Source organism: Dermacentor albipictus, chromosome 2 (genome assembly GCF_038994185.2).
Source record: "Dermacentor albipictus isolate Rhodes 1998 colony chromosome 2, USDA_Dalb.pri_finalv2, whole genome shotgun sequence".
NCBI classification, from domain to species: Eukaryota; Metazoa; Arthropoda; class Arachnida; order Ixodida; family Ixodidae; genus Dermacentor; species Dermacentor albipictus.
In genome coordinates this window covers 74439156-74459749 of record NC_091822.1, presented here as the reverse complement: position 1 = coordinate 74459749, position 20594 = coordinate 74439156, and the positions used below count along the sequence as shown (strand labels likewise).

The 20594-nt window shown below is 48.5% G+C and overlaps 1 protein-coding gene across 1 annotated transcript; it reads right to left on the bottom strand.

Annotated features, from left to right (window-relative positions):
• Positions 1 to 2010: 2010 nt before the first annotated feature.
• LOC135913125 (cytochrome P450 18a1-like) lies at positions 2011 to 14584 on the bottom strand. Its single transcript, XM_065445810.1, has 6 exons — positions 13859 to 14584; positions 10532 to 10653; positions 4969 to 5392; positions 3786 to 4056; positions 2911 to 3083; positions 2011 to 2252 (listed from the first exon to the last, which is right to left on the bottom strand). The coding sequence occupies exons 1-6, from the start codon at positions 14211 to 14213 to the stop codon at positions 2011 to 2013; spliced, it is 1587 nt and encodes a 528-aa protein (XP_065301882.1). The 5' UTR covers positions 14214 to 14584.
• Between the last annotated feature and the right edge of the window lie 6010 nt (positions 14585 to 20594).

The window sequence follows — 20594 nt, the reverse complement described above, 5'->3', positions numbered from 1 at the left end:
TTGCGAGTAGAACTTTAGCAAAACCCTTGTAAACAATGTAGCAGGCTCATGTAAAATATATATTGACATACTAAATTTGTGCACTTTGGATGGTCTAATGTATACAGTTTACAGAACAGCGATACATGTTCTAGATACAGAGCTATGAATTTGCAAACTTTGTGCTTCTATTTTTTTAAGACCTAGCGATTTCTGAAAGTTCAGGCCCTAAATCAAAATTTCACTTCCAACGGTCGCTAGAATTTAGCTTCATCTCTCAAATGCAACAGATTTTATTAACATCGGCCCAGTTATCTCAGAAAAGCGTTTCTGCATTTTACATGTACTTGAATAGGCGGCATCGGAGTTGGGCTCGAGCTAAACCGTCCTCTTAAGTTGAGCAGCTGCAGCATTCAATGACTGATAAAAAGGCTACACTGTTTAACAACCACTGAGACTACTTACAAGATAATGGTTTTTACTAATGAACATAGGTAGTGGAGACATGTACTGGAATACCGGGAGATGTATCTGAGAACAGTTGGTGTAGGCAGTGACATCTCGAGATGTCGTGATCACCGCTAGCATGCTAGAAATGTTATTTTGCTGCTCACGCCTATGCATCCCAGTATTGTAGCGCTATGTGTCTGCGCTATGCTAAATCACTCCGGGGTATTCTGGTGGCAGAATGCTATTGCTTGCAACTGACTAGCTCATGGTTGTGCATCTATGGCTAAAACACAAAGCTCTAAAATGGGTGGAGATGGCTTGCTTGTGAACTGCAACAAGTGAATGAATGAGAGTACATGTGACTGGTGGGTAAAGAGGCTTCATGCTTGAGGTGGTTCATTTCTGACTTTTCGTGTGCTAAGCTTGCAAGCTTCTATCTGCAAGTGTAAGAGATTAATCTATGCAACTGAATACCCTGTTTTTTTTTTATGTACACATTACCTTGAATGCAAAAAAGAAAATTGATTCTAGTGTACTATATGTCGTGGCACTTGTAATTTTCCAATAGACATGAATGTATCACTTGAATGCACCAGTATTGAATGACCTTCCTGCTTGGCTAGTTACGCACATTTGACATTGCAATTGACATGAAAGTAGGCTGTTCGCTCAGGATGTTTACAGCGCGTTTAAAAAGAGCTGACTTTATAAGTGTCTCGCTATCTTCATTGAAAGCTGCTTGTACTTAGCAGTGAGAAAGGTGTGCTTTTCACTGCAGATCATGCCTTTTGTTGCATTTCAGACACCTGTATCAGAAGACTAGAAGCTGCTTCTGTTCTTTTTCTTCTCTTAGTGGCGGAGCTATTTGACTTAGTCAAATTTTAAAATATGCTGTGGCACAATCAATCATGGTCATCACATGACTTGCACGATTTGCTTGGTATGCCCTCTGAATTCTCAAGCCTGACACTATGTGAACGGCTGCTGCTACATACTATGCTACACAAAAACTGCTGTTTTTACGAACAAGGATTATGTCGTGTCTCCATCCTGAGATAATATGGCCATACGGCATACCCGCGCAAGCTCGATCGGCGTGTAGAGTACAGAAATTATGGTGTCTTGTGCCACCCACTCTGAGGACTGTACACGTAGTACTCCGATGGCTGCGTAGCCACCTGTGTGGCTGACAGGCCACGCTTTGATCAATACGAGGTAGCTCTTCACTGCAGACTATAGTAGTTGAGGCCTAGTTATCATTCTGGTTGGCTTCAGTCCCCGCAGCCTCTTTTTTCGTCACCGGTTGTGCATCAGCAATAAATGTGACAGCGCTCGTCTGCACGGCGACATTTACAGCTGGGAGGAGCTGCCCTCTATGATGGGATGTTGTAGGCAGTGACGTTTAGTCCTAGCGAAGCACGGATGCTGCAGCTCACAGATTCTTGAGGGGTCGCGAGCTGCCAGGCATGCCCTCTTCGTTTTTCACCGGGATTATGTTCAGTGCTCCCTAGGAATAGGAACGGCCAACTAGTGGAGAGGAACATAGTAGGTGGGCAATGGCGAGATCGGGAAATGCTCCACTCAACCAAGGTCACTGCAGAATTGTTCGACGTTGGCAAAGGCTGTTGTGGTATCGGCGGCATTGTTCCTGGGCGTGATCTTGACCCGGAAAGGTCGGGGCGTGTGAGACACTGCGACGTGGCCGTCCATGGAGGGCGGCTGCTCGCCTTCAGGCAGCTCGAGCGTGTAGCGAAGCAACAGGTTGCTGAGGAAGAGGAACACCTCAGTCTGCGTCAGGTGGTTGCCCAGGCACATGCGTCGACCTGCACGACACGGAGACAGGATAGGTTAGCCAAGGACGAAATGGCCCGCTTTTATTCGGGTTAACTTTGCGCAGAGGTCCAACGCTCCGCCCACAATTGCACTGTTCACTTCACAGCGCTGCCTCAGCAGCACGTGGCGACAGAACGAGAGAACACACTAGTCACCAATGTTACGACACAGAGTTCTACGACAGACTTGGAACGCGCCACGTCCCATTACAGGAGCGATAGCCCTCCCCCGCTCCTCAGCCAGCCCTTTCTGCTTCCACAGCATTCAAGGACCCAGCGCCGCACCATGAGCAGTCTAGGCAATGCTGGCAGTTCTTGTGGCTCATGTTGCTGCTGAGAAAGAATGTGGTTGACTCTGGATGGTCGTAATTTAATTACATTCTCGGAGTTCTCGTGCCGGAACCACAATCTGATTATGAGGCGCGCCATATAATGGAGCGGACTCTGGAGTAATTTTGACCGCCTGGAGTTCTTTAACATGAACCTAAATCTAAGTACGCGAGCATTTTTGTGTTTCGCCTGCCATCGAAATGCGGCTGCCGTTGCCGGAAATTGAACTGGCAACCTCGCGCTTAGAATACAGCAGAACACTATGTACAGCACTTGGGCCACCGCGACAGGTACCAATTCAAGGTAACTATATGCTCACCGACAGAGAAGGGCATGAAGTAATCCGGCTTTTGGACTTGCCCGTCCACCAAGAAGCGCTCTGGCCGGAATTCTTCCGGGTCCTCCCACAGGTCGGGGTCCATGTGGATGGCCCAAAGGTTGGAGACGACATGAGTGTCTGCCGGTATACGGTAGCCCGCCAGCTCCACATCACTGCACAAATTACGTGGGTTGAATACAATGTGCTTGCGTTGCTTATTTTCATCAAGCCAGCTTCAGCTGTTGCATGCATTCCCATCAATAAACTTTCTCACCCTGCGTCTCTTGACGGTAGAGAAGAATAAGATAGAAGAGAACGACAGTGTGCCTACCTATCGTGTCTGTTCCGATAATGGATAATGATAATTGAAAATCGTCCACTATGAGAACAGAAAAATAAAATGTTTTAGGCCACTGCTCCCACAGAAACTACGCACGGAAGGCTGTATTTGCGCTGCTCAAGTTCCTGGTCTAAGCGCCCGCATGTTAGACATTGAGAATACCACCTGGTACCGCTGTTTTAAAGTGTGCGCAGTTTACTTTGTGCTCCTTTCTTTTTCTCCGGTAGCGCATTTATGTAGCAAAGCTGTGACACGTGAAATGAACATGTATGTCACCCACCTAATATATGCACCTACCAAGTGCATCTGCTGCGAAGAGAACCAACACTTAGTCCTCGGCAAATTTTGTTGCTCAATGGTTCGCTCTAATTCGAGAATCGAACCCTACCACCAAATTGACGAAGATGTGCACGAAGTCGTTTTCACCGTTTTCACTTTGGATGCATGTGACCGCAATCATGTTTTTATCTGCTTGCCACTTCACATACTTTATCAGCTAAACCTTTCAGTTGTTCAAGTGTCGTTTCGGGCTCACCAGGTTGTGGCGTGGGCGTTTCCGAGCGCTATGACGTTTGCGCGTCGCAGCACTTCAAGGATGGTGGCCTGTGCATAAGGGAGGGCGGGCAGGTCGGCCATGCTAGCGGGCCTTTCCCCTTCGGACGCCAGGTGGGCGTCCAGCTCCTCCTGGAGACGTCGCTGGACGTGCGGGTGACGCACCAGCAAAAGGATGGCCCACTCTAGGGTCGAGGTGACGGTCTCCAGGCCAGCACTGAAGATGTCCATCAGCACTTGCACCAACTGCTCCTCTGCGCATAGGTAGAGAAGACGAGGCAGGAAGGAACGGGTTAGGAGACACGGTAAAATAAGGGTAGTGCGACAAGCAAGGATGGGAGAACGATCGAGGCGTGAATCTTCTGGCAGAAGAATAAGTACAGAAATCATAATTCTGGGGCTATCTACACGTAGTGCTCACCTCATTTGGTTTGGGCACTGACAACAATGAACATGTTTTTGTTCTGGCGGTTCCAGGAACAATACAAGCCATAATGTAATATGGTTACTGCCACGTGACATGTCACCCTCGCCCCCCCAAACGTGCGCACTGGCTCCCTAACTGTCACTCTGCCATTTATGCTCATTATTGAAAATGAGGGCCGATGGAGGGGAAGTGAAAATACAAGATTTTGACCTATTTAGTAAATTTACTAAAAGGCGAGGGGAGTGCAACAGATGACAAACGCGATGCATTAGGTTTTCAAGCAAGGAAATGGCTATTCCCCCGAAATTCCACGCCTGTCCCCTCTGTTTCATAGAACGGAAAGTCTTTGGCACGTCCATATAAAGCACGCACATGGCTGCAATAGCCGTGAGAGGGGGGGGGGGGGGGGGTATTCTGCAAGAGTCCACCTAGGGCCGCTGCTGATTGGATGCGGCTGAAATAACGAAGAGGAGACGAGCGGCCCTAGCCGATCAACAGCGGCCGAAATGGACAGTCCACTGGGTATCCACAGAATACCCCCCGCCTTTTGCTTCGTGGTGGTTCGTGTGAGCGTTCGAGGCCTCCGAGAGACGCTAGTAGCCCAGGCCGAGCCATATCCTCGCTTCAAACTATGACGAGTTTTGGAGGACACGAAATGCGAAGCACTCCAATTCTGGCTATAAACAAAGACGATGCTTTTTCGCGCGCGCGCGCGAGAGAGGCCTCACTGGTTCCTCACCGGAAAAGTACGTGTCCTCCCGCTGGATGCCTCTGGCCTTGTCCCTCCGCAGCTGGACGAGGTACGCGTCGACGATGTCGCGCACGGTGCCCTCGACGTACGACGACCGGTGCGCGTCTGCGATGCGCCTGAAGTAGTCGGCCGTCTGGTGCCGGTTGCGCTTAATGCGCCGGTAGGCCCAGTTGGAGCCCGGCACGTAGCGCAGCGCCGGTATGAAGTTCACGGGCACGGCGAGCGTGAGAAGCCTGAATCCTTCCTCGAAGAGCGCGAGCAGCTGCTCGAACTTGGAGTCGCGCGACGAGTATGTGACGCTCATGAGGAACGAGCCGAGGATGTTGCTGACGGCGCGCGCGAGCGACCGGCGCACGTGCAGCGAGCTGCCTTCGAACGGCCCCAGCGACGACAGGAACTCGCCGATGTGCACCTGCGCGCAATTGGTTTTTCACCGGGTCAATCACTTTGGCAAAAGCACGTCTCGTGCTGACGCTTAGACACTTGTTGCAACCGACTGCGATACAAATTATTGCAGTGAGCCACCATCGCTGCTGTGTTAAACGTTACTCTGAGCGGGACGGGCCGCTCAGTTTGAAAAAAGACATACGTGGCGGCGTCTCATAATAATATATGGGGTTTTACGTGCCAAAACTACTTCCTGATTATGAGGCACGCCGTAGTGGGGGACTCCGGAAATTTTGACCACCTGGGGTTCTTTAATGTGCACCTAAATCTAAGTGCACGGGTATTTTCGCATTTCGCCCCCATCGAAATGCGGCCGCCGTGGCCGGGATTCGATCCCGCGACCTCGTGCTCAGCAGCCTAACACCATAGCCACTGAGCAACCACGGCGGTTTTGGCGGCGTCTCAGGCTGGCGCTTAGACTCTTGTTGCAACTGACAGGGCATTAAATTGTGGCGTTTGTTTGCTTTCTTGGCGGTACGTTGCACCATTTGTCCTCTCATGGGTCGACTTCTTCGCTATTTATATTTAGGATCATTCCACGAAAAACTTCTCAGACCTTAAAAGCGAGCATCGCCGTTTCCCTTTGAGAAAATCGGGCTAGTGAGCTATTGTGCTAATAGAGTTTTAGTTTAGGGGACGCAAGGCCTTGGAGCCCATAGCGCTTGGGTGCGTTTGCGTTCGCGAGCAGAAACACGTTACATGTTAGCGGCCCCGAACGCAAGCCGCAGTGAGGTCCCATGCGCTCGCAGCGCTGTCAACGTCTGATCTTTGCTGCGTTATCATTTTTTTTAAATATGAAATCAAGCACATGCTGTAAAGCACATAAAACTATCCTTATTAAAAGCATTTAATAGAGAGGTTTAGCGTGTCCGGTATTTGAGTAAACGCAGGTTGTTGTTAGGGCGGAGTCGTAAACAAGCGCGGCCTGCATGGTGCAGTCGCCTGGTGGCGCAAAGCTCAAACAGAAAAGCAACTAATGTTGCTGTAACCAAGTCTATTTATTCTACTTTGCTGCGGGTGTAAATTTTTGGCCGCAACACGATTACGCCAGTGCCGAACATTTACACCAGCAGCTAAGTAGAATAGACTTGGTTACAGAAATGTTAGCTTTTTTTGTCCGTCTGAGCATTGCGCCACCAGGTAGATGCACCATGCAGGCCGGTCCCGTTTAGCAAATTATTTCTCGCGAAAAAAAGAATTGTGACGTGAGCGCTCTTTAGAGTCATCCTGAAGAAGCAACTGTTGGTATGAGGTAAATTTTCTAGAGCGCAGCGCCCGTTCCTACGACGAGCGTCGGCGGCGTAACCGAGCGAACGAGCACAGCGAAAGATGAAAGAGAGAACGCGGAGCGGGAGACGAAACGCGCGAGCCGCGAACGGTGGAGACCAATGAGAGCGGCCCCTTTAGTGATGTGCGCGCGAGAAACTGGTGTCATGCGGACCCGCCCGACCGCTCGATGAGTACTCGTATCAACTCGTATCTGGTCTCAGCGGGACCGCTCGTTTCGCACTGTTGTCTACTCGCGTCCGCCCCCGCTCGTGCTTGTTTGGTTTGGTCTCGTTTGCCCTTGTTTCCATTGTCATGGTTTACGATGGTTTTGTGATCTGACTGCATACGCGACGCGAATCGTGTAGCACTTTATGGAACCCACGTGCACCAGCGATTACGCTGGAACCTTCGACGAGTCATGTATAAAGCCGACGCGCTTGACCTGCAAATCATATTTTCGACGATTGGCACCTCTGCTACTAGTCTCTTTCAAATTCTTCGCCTCAATATATCGTGAAACGAAAACACGTACAGAGTTGCGCTCAAATTTCGCATGAGGGAGTATCGTAATCGTCGGTGAAATTTTCTCAGACCGATATGTGAAACTGGGTACAATGACAAATCTTATTTTAGAATATTCTACTGCCGTGGTTCTTTCACGTGACACCATAGGTGAACACATTTATGGTTTTTCCGCGTTGAATTGTCTCAGTAGAAAAAAAAAAATCTGCGTTTTCATAAAATTTTTGCTCAAAGGGACACTAAAGTGAAAAATGATTTCTTCTGCATCAGTAAACTACCTATCCACAACACCAAAAACACCACTCTTACAACGGTAAGACGTTTGGTAAGGCAGAAAAAGCGCAAGAACGAAATGCGGGTGGCGACGCCTACTTAAGTTCCCGCACCTGGGGGCTGTGACGTCTTGGATTTTGATGGCATCTTCCAGGGCCTACTAATTGTGTACAGCGGTACAGATTGACTACATTGTGTTCTAAATGAACCAAATATTAAACATGGCAAGTTTCGGGAACCTTTACTCAGCCAACGCGGCCGAAATGCGAAAACATTTTGGAATCCCTGACGTCTCCCTGACGTACCGGCGCTGGGGTTTCGGCGCAAAATTCAAATACTGATTCTTGGACCGTCATTTTCTCATCTAATAATCAAACATTTTTTTTAAATGACTGCCTGCAGGGTTCTCAAACAATGCGTCATTAGTCTAAACTGATTTATTGTTCCGCTTTAGTGTCCCTTTAAGCATCGCTAATGTTCAAGCCACAGTGAATTTTTATCTTTTTTTCCCCAGTAGCTATAGTTTCTGCTAAAGATAATGTTGACTGTCAGGTATTTTTCCAGAAAATTACTTCGAATTTTGCCACAAAAAAGCAATTTTTTGACGGTGTTCAGACCTAAATTAAACATTCAGACCCTCCAGGTAAAAAAAAAACAAAAAAAACCACCTGAGGTAGATCATTATTTGCACCAGCATTCAGGGTTGTGATCTATAAATGTTAGTTCGAGGCCAGAAAAACGCAGTACTGAACTGTGTCTTCACTGCAAAGCTCTTATGGGCCACAATTGAATTCTTGGCAGGCTTATGAACTCTTTATGCATAAAAAATATAGGCACGTGCTTTTCTAAGCTTACGCTGTTTATTGATCTCCACGCAAGTACGTTTGCGCGATGAACGCAAACTACGACTGCCACGAGGTCGTCATCAAGACCAGATAGTATAAGACACGAGGTATTGTGCGTGGTGCCGAGTCATTGTTTTGCAAATACTACAGATTAGCAGATTGCGTGTTACGCAAGAACCTGGATCATCAACATTCCGCGCCAACTGTGGCGTAGGACAAATGTAAAAAAAAGTTCAACTTCACAGGCTATGTAGCCTGCTGTGAGTGTCCCTAGGCCTGGTCAAGCGCCGTATTCATTCTTGTGTGAAGCAGCAGAATTGTGCCTCCGGTTAGCACAGTATGAGGGTTAAGTTCGCCACTACCTGCCACTGCAAAACGCTCACATCTAGACGCGTGTTCGCCTGCCTGAGCGCCCCGTGCCCCCAAATTTATAATTGGTAAACTGCCTGACATAGGCCGTTAACGATGTATTTATAGTGGTGTCAAGTGACACAGCACGTGTTCGCTTGAGAAATAGCCACAGTTAATAGCCGACGGTGCATACGTGTTCTGCAGTAAAGGCACAGTTCAGGAGTTCCTACCGATTGGTTGTGAACTTCAAATTGTTTTGTCTCCTCTCTAACAAAACTTACTTAACGTTTCTAGATCACAATCTGAAAGGATTGCGCGTATAATGAGCTATTTCACGTATTTCTATCTGGATGGCCTTAATGTTTTAATGCTAGCTTTAACTCTGCAGGTCATCAGAAGGTGACCTTAAAAAAAAATTATGGGGTTCTACGTGCCAAAACCACTTTCTGATTATGAGGCACGCCGTAGTGGAGGACTCCAGAAATTTCGACCACCTGGGGTACGTGCACCTAAATCCAAGTACCACGAGTGTTTTCGCGTTTCGCCCCCGTCGAAAGGCGGCCGCCGTGGCCGGGATTTGATCACGCGAGCTCGTGCTCAGCAGCCTAATACCATAGCCACTGATCAACCACGGCGGGTAAGGTGACTTTTTGGCAACAATGGAAGTAATCTTCTAGAAAGGTACTTGATCTTGAGCTCACAATCGAAAGTTATTTTGCATATATAGTGTAGCAACGGGAAAAAAATGATAAAAATGATATTGTTACTGAAACGTGCACGATGTTTGTGCGAGAAAAAATTCTCCAAGGGCAACCCTCTTTTTTCTGCCTTTTCGCTGGGCCAACTAAACGTGGAAAATTCGTGAACGTGTTCACCCGTGATGTCACGTGAAAGTATACTAAAATAAGACTTGTCATTGTACGCACTTTCACACTTGAGTTTAAAAAAAGATGACCGTAGCTCGACGTGACGTCGAGCTACGGTCATCGGACGCACTCGACAGCTACGGAAACAACAGTCACGTAATGTGAGTCATTCACGTCGTCACGCTCACTTTTGCAGGTTTACGTTACGCGACACGCACGGAAATTAGTGATATTGCAAAAAAAATAAACATGGTCGATCGAATAATACTGCCCCTTCCCTCCTTCCGGCAGCAAAGTGATAACCACGTGGAGGCCATTTCTGACAGTTTCGGGCGCGCCGGTAATGGCGTCACTTTCACGCCGCACAATGCCCATACCCTGATCAGGCCCTGCACGGCATATCACGCGGTCGCCATTGCAAGCGGAAACAACATGGAACACGCTTCAGCCGTTATACCAGCTTTGAGCGAGGTGAAACAGACTTACTGAGGCCGCGCTGAAAATACGCCTCAGATACGTTTCATGTAGTTTCCGCTTTACGATAGGTTACCGTGCAAGATATATAAGAATATGTATATCTTACACCGTGCTATATATGTGCGTAGGGCGAGAAAAGTCAGAAACGTGAAACGCTCATTCATTTTGATTTGTGCTCTTGTTAGAGACACGCATACAAGAAGGCGCATATTCATGAACCGCCAACCCCAAGTATAGAATTTTGTTCGCGCTACGCCAGCCGTCGCGTGGCTCCGTAAGCGTCACGTGAGCTGGCGTCGCTTTGGTTGTTCGGCGGTAACCGCTGCTTGGCAAGTGCGACCTGGTTAATGTGGATCGCTGCGATTATCGCCGTACAACCTAAACCGTGTCGACTTCACGATCGAAAAAAGACAAAAGCAAACAAACATAGCAGCGCCCTCTCTCTCTCTCTCGAGGAGCGTGGGATTTGATGAGCGCGTAAACAGTGGCTGTGCAACATACCTGCATTTTCTGCTCGAGTGCCACGCTGCCGGGCCTTCCGTATCGAGGCACGAAGTCCCTGAACACGCGATGCAGGAAAGCACGCTGTTCGCGCCATAGGGCGCCTGCAGAGTTGATGATGCCTGCGGAAGACGGTGGAGAGATTGGTCAGGTTAGCGTTTCTCTCTGAACGTACCTTCACATGTACAAAGGTGAGAAGGAGAAATATAAATAATACAGTCCGTGTCGCCTTCGCAAACACTTTGTGTTGGGAGCGCGTGGTTGATGGCAACATTTTTTTCTTGACCCAGCATAAAAACTATATGTCACCTTGACTCTACATCAACGGAAGTACAATCACTGGGCAGATGACGTTACGAAGCACGATTATTATCGACAACTGAATCAGCGCGTGAGACCTTAGAAATATAAGTGACCGACTTCTTTTTTTCGAATAAAGCGCGCGAACGTATATGCCGCATTATCAAAATATCCGGTTGATATTTTTCTTCTTTTTCATCGTTTCCATGTAAACAATCGTTTGTTTCGCCAAACATACATGACAAGCCGCGCTCGGTGTCAAGTACGCTCTAAAATAAAAGGGTGATGGTGGACTAATTTAATGCTGTGCCATGTTCTCACAGGGTTCATTTTTGTTTCTTAGTTGGTAAGTGAAAGAAGTGAGATCGAGCGAGCTTATTGATTTCTGCAGTAATGTTTTTTTTTCTAAGTGCTCGGGCAGCAGGGAAAATGCGTGTGTACTTGATTTAGATCCTAGTTTCCTGGCCCCATATGTAGGTTTTCGTACCTTCCGAGACACTTGAATACAGAAATGTCATTCTTGAGTCTGCTAAGGCCCTTAGGTTTCACGATGAGCTTAAATGCCCTAGAATTTTTTTTTTTTTTTTGCTTAGGTTAGTTCATTTCTCTTCAGACACCTGGCAACAAAGTTCTCGCAGTACAAAAGCCACGCCTGTCTGCTTAGGTTGTCTAATTTGCTCGCACTACTTTTTTTACGTGTGCCTTGGTTGAATGCAATAAAAAATTATTGCTATTGAATATAGAGTACTTCTTTTTTCAGACAGTTCTGCTTTAACCGTTGAAAGTGTCGTACGTGTGTCCGCGTTTAAAATCTATGAAATTACTTTGATTCACAAACGCTCCATACCGAACACTGCGAAGTGTCCACATCACTCTTGCCGTATACACCGTGCTTGGCCCACCACGGCTTGTAATGCAGCCCACGTCACACAGCCATTGTAACACAGCCATCGGCACGTTAAACTCCATGAAATGAGTGAGTGAATTTAGGTGTTCTAGCACGGGATACAGAAAGTGATTGCAATTGCTACAACAATAGATGTCGCAGAACGATCCCATATAAGGTGCCTTCCTGCTTTACTTCGCGGTGTCACATTTATAACAATGCGATATAGCATCCGTGGGTGCACTTTTATCATGACTCTTCATAAAAGCGCACATTTCCACATTTGTAGTTAGCAGCTGCTTGTTACCTTAAAGAAAGCAAAAGCCGTGACTTTTCATGTTACGTCTAATTATGATTATGTCTAAAGGTATATAAAATATACTGCAGCGTACTAATTGCTAACTGCGGCCCCAGGCGCTGCATCGGGGCCAAGTTTCAACAAGATGTTTGAACCGGCAATTGCCTGCATATTTCTCTTGTAAATTTTACTTCATGCAGTTGCCCATAGCGTTTTGTATAAGAAGAGAAATAACCAAGACATTAAAACTAGCAAAGGTCATCTTTGTTTGTCTGAATGCGTACCTTTATAATATTGTTAGCATGATAACAGTTATCCGATGTATCAGATGCGTTGCGAAATCTCGCCAACCCCAGTTCTAGCCATTTTATAATTTGATCTCCTTGCTCTATCTTTTCGACTTCAGTATACTTTTTATACGCGAGTAACATAGAATTAATCTGAAAGACGACACAGCTCGTTCTTATTCCGTGACCATGGTGTAATAAAGCCGCATTTGCCTAGGTATTCATCATCCCGTTTTTCGTGTGTATACAACCCGATTCACGCTAGTGAGTTCAACGGCGATATCTGCCGGTGTCTGCTACGTTTTGAAAAACTTTTTTTGAAGCACGAAAAAATACTCGCGGCCCACGCAGTATATGCCACTGTTTGTGCCCGCGATAGTCAAGAAGGTACACGGGAGCACCGATATACCGCACGCTACGTTCAAACGCTGTACACATAGAGTAGAAGGACTATGTCTGTACTGCGACGTATACAGCACGTGCTACCATAGCCTCACTGCTGACCACCGACGATCAATAGAAGTCACGCTTGTCGCACGAGGGTGCTCGAAATACCCATGGACAAGCGCGCGCTTGACGCTCATTTGTGAGATTCGACTTCGAGTCGAAGCGCTAAGTGTGGCCATAAGATGTTGTGACCGCCCAGCTATTCGACGTCAACTTTGCCCTTTACGAGAAAGGCCAAATAATCTGACTGCGGACGTGCATGCACGTAGCGTTTGAGCGAGTTACGATGATATACTCGCGGCCAGACATAGCGCTCACCTCTTTTTTTTGTGCATCCTATGTATTCGTTGCTGTTGTCAACAGTGCCGGAAAGATGGTCGTCTTGTGAACTGGTTCCAGAGGGTGTGTTTAAAAAAATACGAAAAATTTCAGACCCAGAGCGGTACTTTCGCCTTACATTTACTCGATTCGAAGGAACGACAGGCCACTTTTCATGCGCGAGCAGCTGTGACTTCACCAATAAATGTCGTCAGTGTACATCAGTGTATATGCTATATATGCACGTACAATCCGCGTTCATTTCGCGCATATTCATTTTTTGCAGCACTAAGGATAACGCTCTGCATTGACAAGACCAATTTCGTGTAGCTCGGCGTGTTAACACTGCATGTTCGAGCGTATTCCTATCGCGAGATCAAGTGATCGAGCCTGCAAGGAATGTGCGCCTGGCTTGCTGTTCAGCGAATATCAGGCTGTTCCTGATCCGTAATGTATTTCCAAAAAGAACACCTGAAACTGGACCGTATAGGGCGGTGAAAGGCGCGTCTGACCTCCTCAAACTCGCGGCATTAGGAACTGACGGTGTCTTTCTGTTCGTACCAGTCAAATGAGGACTATCGGGCTTGGTAGCACGACGTCACGGCAGCGAACGCTCTGCTGCGTGGACGCGCAGGAACAGTCTGGTCCACCGCCTGGTGCTCGACTGGGGCGGCCAGCCACGCCCCCCATCGGCTGTCACCGCGCCACCCACCGAGACGCCGTCCAACGTGGACGCAACGCTATCGCGCAGGGTGCCACGGAAGCGCATCCATCATCCAGCAGGTCCTCACCGTATCCCTGAAGGAGCTTGGTGAGTTCCGTGTCGGGCCGTCCGGAGAAGGCGGCCTGGCTGAAGGCTTGACGCACCAGCTTGGGGTCGCTGATGACCACGACCCGCTTGGAGCCCAGGAATATCTGGTATATGGGGCCGTAGGTGACCGCCAACGACTGCAAGGTGCGGTGGAACTCCTTGCCGAGGAACGGGAGGAAGCCCACCAGGGGCAATCCCCACGGTCCCGGGGGCAGCGGTAGCTGGCTCGCGACCCCGGTTAGGAACCGGCGGCTGACCAACAGCACGGCGACGAACACGGCGAGCCAGGTGGGCAGCGTGACTTCGAGCCACGGCGAAAAAAACAGGACGGACATGACGATGCGTGTGCTGCCTCTAGCTACACAGTACTACCGCCGCGACCAACTCTGTGGCGCTGCTCTGAGCTGCTGCTGCTACTACTGCTGGTCGGGGGCTTCCGAATGGGGAGGCGGCCCCCTTTTATATAAGCGGGGGACCCCAGGGTCTGAGAGAGGAGGGAAGTCGATGCCCCCCCCTGCCGGGGGTCTCACCTCCCCGCCGCACAGCGGTCGCCGTCGGCCGCCCGAGTGCCCGCCTTGTTTCCGTTTCTGTGCCGCCGCCTTCCGCCGCAACAAGTGCGCCTTCGAGGTGGGGGCGAGGGTGCACCAGTCAGTCGCCGGCGGTGCGTCCGCGTATGCACGCGATTCCCTCGCTGGCTTGCGCGCACCTTTTCGCCGCTATCTGGTTCCCGCGGCGTTCAATCGGCGCGCGCGTTCCTGTGGGAAGAGGAGGGTGCTCGCAGAGGCGGGGGCCTCCGGGGACTTTGCTGCGTTTCTTTGCCCCTTCTCTCCTTCCAGTTCGCTCTCTCTGCAGCGCTTTGTGCAAAGCGCACCGAGAGAAACTGCGCGCGCGTCCTGAGCCCCTGGTAAGAGCACCGTCGTACGCACCGCACCGAGTGTATTCTTTGGCTTATTGCTCCGACATACGAAACGTGCTTAGGTGAGAGGAAAGCTCTTGACGCAATGACATGGAAGAGTAACGGGGATGTTCAATGCACGATTGTTTACATTGCGCGAGCGAAGCACGTGTTCTCTGTACGCCGACGTTATTGCCTGAAAAGCAGGAAAAGGTAAAAGCATGCGCTGTGTTCGCGCCCAGCCAACAACACAATTTCGCAAAAGGTGTACGAGGAGTCAATGTAGCTGCACTGCAGGTATCCTTCTCGGAGCTCGGCGCCAAGCAACGGAATGTTATATTAATGTGACAGGCCGCACTTGCCGTGTACACATATTTGTGGAAGTTGATGCGGTGTGCGGTTTTCCGATGACGACAATCTTCTGATTCAAGTCCCAGTGCACTGTCTTGAACTAGTCTTTATCGGATGCAGTCTTCACTGAGAGCATTGTCGTAAGGCTAACTGCTTCAGGGGTAATCGGAGACTTCCGGGAGAGGCCTCTGTCCTTCAGAGGACATATATAGGCTAATCATGAGGATGATGGAAATGCTATATTGGATGAAAACCGCGAGAGAACAGAGCACTGGAACTTGAGCCGCTGCATTTTTTTCGTCAAAAGCGCCGAGCTGCTTCCAGTTCGATAATAGCACAGTAGTCCACCAAGAGATCGCCATGCCTCTCGCACCAAACTTCCGTGAACCTAGTGCGCTCAACGAAGCAGAAGCAACTTGTGATCCTTTCCTGTCTTCCGAGGAAAAACAGTGCCGAGTAGTGACACCAGCGTTAGCGGTAAGAAGTCCGCTTTGACATTCCTATCAGCGAATCTGAATTGAACTCTGCCAGGGCCTCCGAAACCGAGGGAGGAGGCGATGGGAGGTGTCGTTGCAGAGGGGTACTTCTCCATCTGTCCTCGCCCCCCAAGGTCGAGGGCCAACCCCTGTCCAACATAGTATATTAATGATTGGTTTCACAAGAACTACAATGAAAAGTTTGTGTAGGCGAAGTGAACTCTGGCTCAAGCCCCTTCACACTCCCGAAGCCCCTGACTTTCACTGTTTCATCTATCCACCTTTTCGTGTACTGCCGCTTACTGGAGCTTCGAGTCTTGCCGCAGCGAGTGCATCCGCTGCGCGGGCCTTTGCTCTACGGTGCTGAGAGGAATGAGCAGCATTTAGTGCAAGAAACACCAGTAGAAAAAAATTACGGGGTTTTACGTGCCACAATCGCGATGTGAATATGAGGCACACCGAAGTGTGGGACTCTGCAAATTTGTACCACCAGGGGTTCTTTAACGTGCACCTAAATCTAAGTGGACGGGTGTTTTCGCATTTCGTCCCTATCGAAGTGGGGCCGCCGTGGCCGGGATTCGATCTCGCGACCTCGGGCTTAGCAGCCCAACACCACATCCATTAGGAAACCACGGCGGGTAGCGCCGGTAGGAGTATATTATCTAAACACCAGTGCGTATTCGGTGACACGGGTCAGGGGTGCCTGCTAGCGTCTATATGACGGTCATTACCACTGGCGACCGTGCAGCAAAGTCAGCCTAGAATTAAGGCACCAACGCTGGAGCGTGTCACTCTTATTAGGATCGCCCTCCCGTCTTCCCATGGCCCGCCTCTTCTCCATTTCTCACTTCGCAGAGTCGCCGTGCAGCGTTCAGTGCTTTGTAGGGCGCGCCTCCCAATACACGCGAACTTTGGGCGCTGGTTGTTGCTGCGCCGGTCCGGAGTTGTGGGACGGGTACGCGAGCCTGGTAGCACACTTCCCTGGAAAAGTACCGTGCGGCCAGTGGAAAGAAATGGTTGGCCCCGGGGTGCTGGGCGAAGCAACCTTGGAGCAACTTTCGTTCTCAATCCGAGCATCCATCTGTTTTGCGTTTCGTTTTGTGTTTTGTCGTTTTGCCCGCAGCATTCGCTTTCGGCGCTTCCGTCCGCGCGCAGGGGACCACATCGCTCGAGAGCTCGCGCTGGTTTCTCCGCTGGGAGTCGCCACGGGAGCCTTAATTTAGGAGCGACAACGTTACCTGCGTCCTTTTGCGGGGATAACCATCGCCGCTCGTGCCTACGGACGCTGTCGTGTGCCAACTATAGAATAGTGATCACGTAGTAGACAGGGCGGCCATTGCCACGGAAAGCCTTGTTTTACAGCTGACGTTTTGCTTTTGTTCCTTTAGTCGCTTCAATCACGAAATGGGCTGAATTACGGCTTAAGGACTCTATCTCTCTCTCTCTCTCTTTCTATATAAATGATGTGTGCGCGTGTGTGTGTGTGTGTGTGTGTGTGCGTGTGTGTGTGGTAGAAACAGAACGCAATGTTTGCACATTACTTTTTGGACCTGCTGTGTGAATACTTGTGTTACGCCCACTCGGTCGTGATAATTGCAAAAATAATTAATGACGCATGTTTACCTCTCATATAGATTATGCGTTATATCATGAAAATAACTGAAATAATTGTTACACGTAGATGCGCTTGTTAATGTTGAGTTGAGCGCTTCCTAATGCAAGAAAGAGCAGTAACAGTAGTGATGCAGATGAACGTTTTAAACTTGATAGTGCATTTATTAAAATAACATTGTTTCGCAGGACTCTCCGTACGAAATTTACTGATGATAACCACCTTTTTTTAGCAGGTTACGTTTACATTCAGCGTTATGTTTAAGATATGTATCGCGTTAACACTAGCAGGAATATTCATAAGTAGATTACGTCTCCATTTGGATACATTAATTTAGCTGCTCAAGGTCTACATTAAATAATAAAAAGCATTCGAAAATTGTCACACCTTCTCAAAGTAAGTCTTCACGGGGCATGTGTTTATACGTTTGTGATTAGCGTTTCATGCGAAATGTTTGTGACATCTCGAAGATGATAAAAAGAACAAGGACAACGAAATTAGAGCAAGTTACGTGAGCCACAACATGACGTCGTTAAACATGCGACCGCCGACGCCATGCTAGCCATACGTAACTCTGTCAGGCAGTGCATGTCGTAGTCACCACAGTGGCTGTAAATGAGCGACGTGTGATTGTCACAGCTAGCAGATTATACTGCCTGGGGTCTTTGCCTCCGTTGCTGCCACGAACGCTAGTGAACGACTTCCTTAATGGAACGCAGTATAGAACTTTTCACTTAACCACAACTTTCGAACTTCTCGTTGGGGCTTCTTGGATCTCCGAGGAAAACTTTGACTGAGCCGGAACATATCCTAGGAAGGTTTGGGTAACGACGTGCTACGTGCAAAGCGCGCCTCTCAGTGTTCTTACCATAACGTGTGCTATTGACTTCCTATTGATTGCTTGTATACTTATTCATGTGTTCAGCGTCTATACGCTGAAATGCACCTGTGTATCAAATTGCGTGCGCACATTCTGCCATGCTGTGCGGCAACTCCGCACTTGTACCACAAGCAAGTGCACTGTCACATTTCACAACCGCAAGTAGTGCATGGTTGGCAACTGGCTATAGAAACAAGATTTTCGAAAACAAATTTCCTTAATATGGCAGACGTTTCCAGGCGCGGATCTTCGACGAATTTTCAACGACTGACGAACCGAACTACGACAAAAGAACTGGACCACGGCAGTGAGGATAAAAAATACTGTACGCTTCACTGTATGACCAATTTTGAGACTTACAGTAGAGCCTCAGTGCCTTAGGTATAATTGATAATTTGTTGTTACACAGAAACAGAGTTCAGTGCAATATGTTATCAAGTAGATAAGAATTCACTGACTCATGCGCATAATATCAGCACTGGACGATGAGCGGAACTAATGCTCTCTAATCGGATTGTGTTAGGGTAATTTTAATTCTCTTTGCTACCATGGCCAAATGCTATCGAACTTTTATAGCTACTGTTTTCAGCGAGACGCTGGCTAAAGGACGTTTCTGTTGACAGAACTGAAATGTCTCGCTATAGGTTCAATGCAGTGTGGCCTTGCAGATCGCGACCACTTGATAACACTTCAGTTTCACAAAGTTACGCGCACTGTTTGCTTTCATGCAGAATTTCTTTTTTTCAATACGTACATTGCTATAAATGGGAACAAACTTGGCCGCTGCATAAAGGGCGTGGTTCATTAAGTCAGTCTAACGTGAAATAAGCTGCAGCAATTGCCTACGCTGGTTGCACTAACACGAGGCCACTTTAAAATGCTGGTGCATGCGATAATCAGCCTATATAACAAATTTTCGAGATTGACGTCGACTCGGACATTTAAGTTTTCACTGGATGATGTTAGCCTTGCCTAGGCTGTCGTCGGGCATTAACTCTGCGAGATTAGTCTAGGGCAGGCAGGAACTAATTTCGTGCTCTATTCTAAACCTCCTATGTCACGTTAGGTAAGCTTGTGAAAAATCTGCTAATATTACTGGAGAGGAGTGGGTGCAGGTGACATTTCTAGGTCATTAGCATGTGAAAAAACTGAAAACACAGCGAAGGGAACGAAAAATATTGGCGACGCATCCATCTATAAGAGATGACTGGAGACTTTCGTGTTATTAGCAATCTATTTTATGGTTGATGGGCAAATGGTGATGTTTTGTCTTATATCATGATTATTATGACAGGTGGTACGTACCCAGTGGCAAATACCCTGTGACCCAATTTGGTGTCAGCAAGGTTGATTGAAGAGCCGCACATACACAGTAGCACATGTCCAGTCGCCTACGTTGAAGTGAGAGAGTGTGAAAGGTGACACGTACAAAGTGCCCCAAGTTGGCATCAAATAGGGTTTTTTTTTTAACAGCGGAGCTGTATACGGCTAGGGTACCATACAATTTTCGCGTCCACAGACAAAAACTATCATCATCAATGGTTCATACCCGCGTAAGCACTAATACTCCCGCAAGCAAGCGAAAAATGGAGTGATTCATAGCCCCGTAATGCAGAGGCTACAAGCACTAAGCAAAGTGAAGCGAACAGTGCTTACATTCTTTGGAATCACGCATACAACGTACTAAACAACATGTCGAAAGCTGTCATCGGCTGCCTTTGAGAAACCTAGTTGGGTAGCGTTGGAGCATGAGTTGCGATGGCTGAGGCTACGCGTGGTTAGGACTCCAGAAGAGCAGCTCGCTTGCGGAGCGCAACGGCTCGAACGTAGACGAGAGCACGACGGCGGCGCGCGCCAAGCACTGCCGAAGACCGTGCCTGAGAGGCCGACCGTCAGTGGCAGGCCAGACGGGACGACGCATGCTGCGAATCAGAGAATGCGGTGAAGAGGCGCAACAGTCTTTTCGATGTCGAAACGCAATGTCGGAAGGGTCATGGCTACTCACTTTGCGTTGATTACTTGCGATGGGTCGGATCGCATACGGCAGACATCGTGAGCTCCCGACTGGAAGCTTACCGTTATCATTGAAAAGGTAGGTATAGAATCAGTGCATTTTACCGGTGATGAGATATGGGGCAGAGACTTGGAGACTCACAAAGAAGCTTGAGAACAAGTTAAGGACTGCGCAAAGAGCGATGGAACGAAAAATGCTAGGCATAACTTTAAGAGGCAGAAAGAGAGCGGTTTGGATCAGAGAGCAAACGGGTATAGACGACATTCTAATTGACATGAAAAGGAAAAAATGGCGCTGGGCAGGTCATGTCTTGCCTAGAGTAGATAGCCGTTGGACCATTAGAGTGACAGAATGGGCAACAAAAGAAGGGAAGCGCAGTAGAGGACGACTGAAGACTAGTTGGTGCGACGAAATTTGCGGGTGCTTAGTTCGAATCGGCTGGCGCAGGACATGGGTAATTGGAGATCGCGGGGAGAGGCCTTCGTCCG

Coding starts and splice junctions, on each gene's coding strand:
- LOC135913125 (XM_065445810.1), bottom strand. CDS start 14,213: ATGTCCGTCCTGTTTTTTTCGCCGTGGCTCGAAGTCACGCTGCCCACC. Junction 4,057..4,968: donor GGAGGACACGTACTTTTCCG/GTGAGGAACCAG, acceptor ACCTATGCGCAG/AGGAGCAGTTGGTGCAAGTG. Junction 3,084..3,785: donor AACGCCCACGCCACAACCTG/GTGAGCCCGAAA, acceptor TAATTTGTGCAG/TGATGTGGAGCTGGCGGGCT.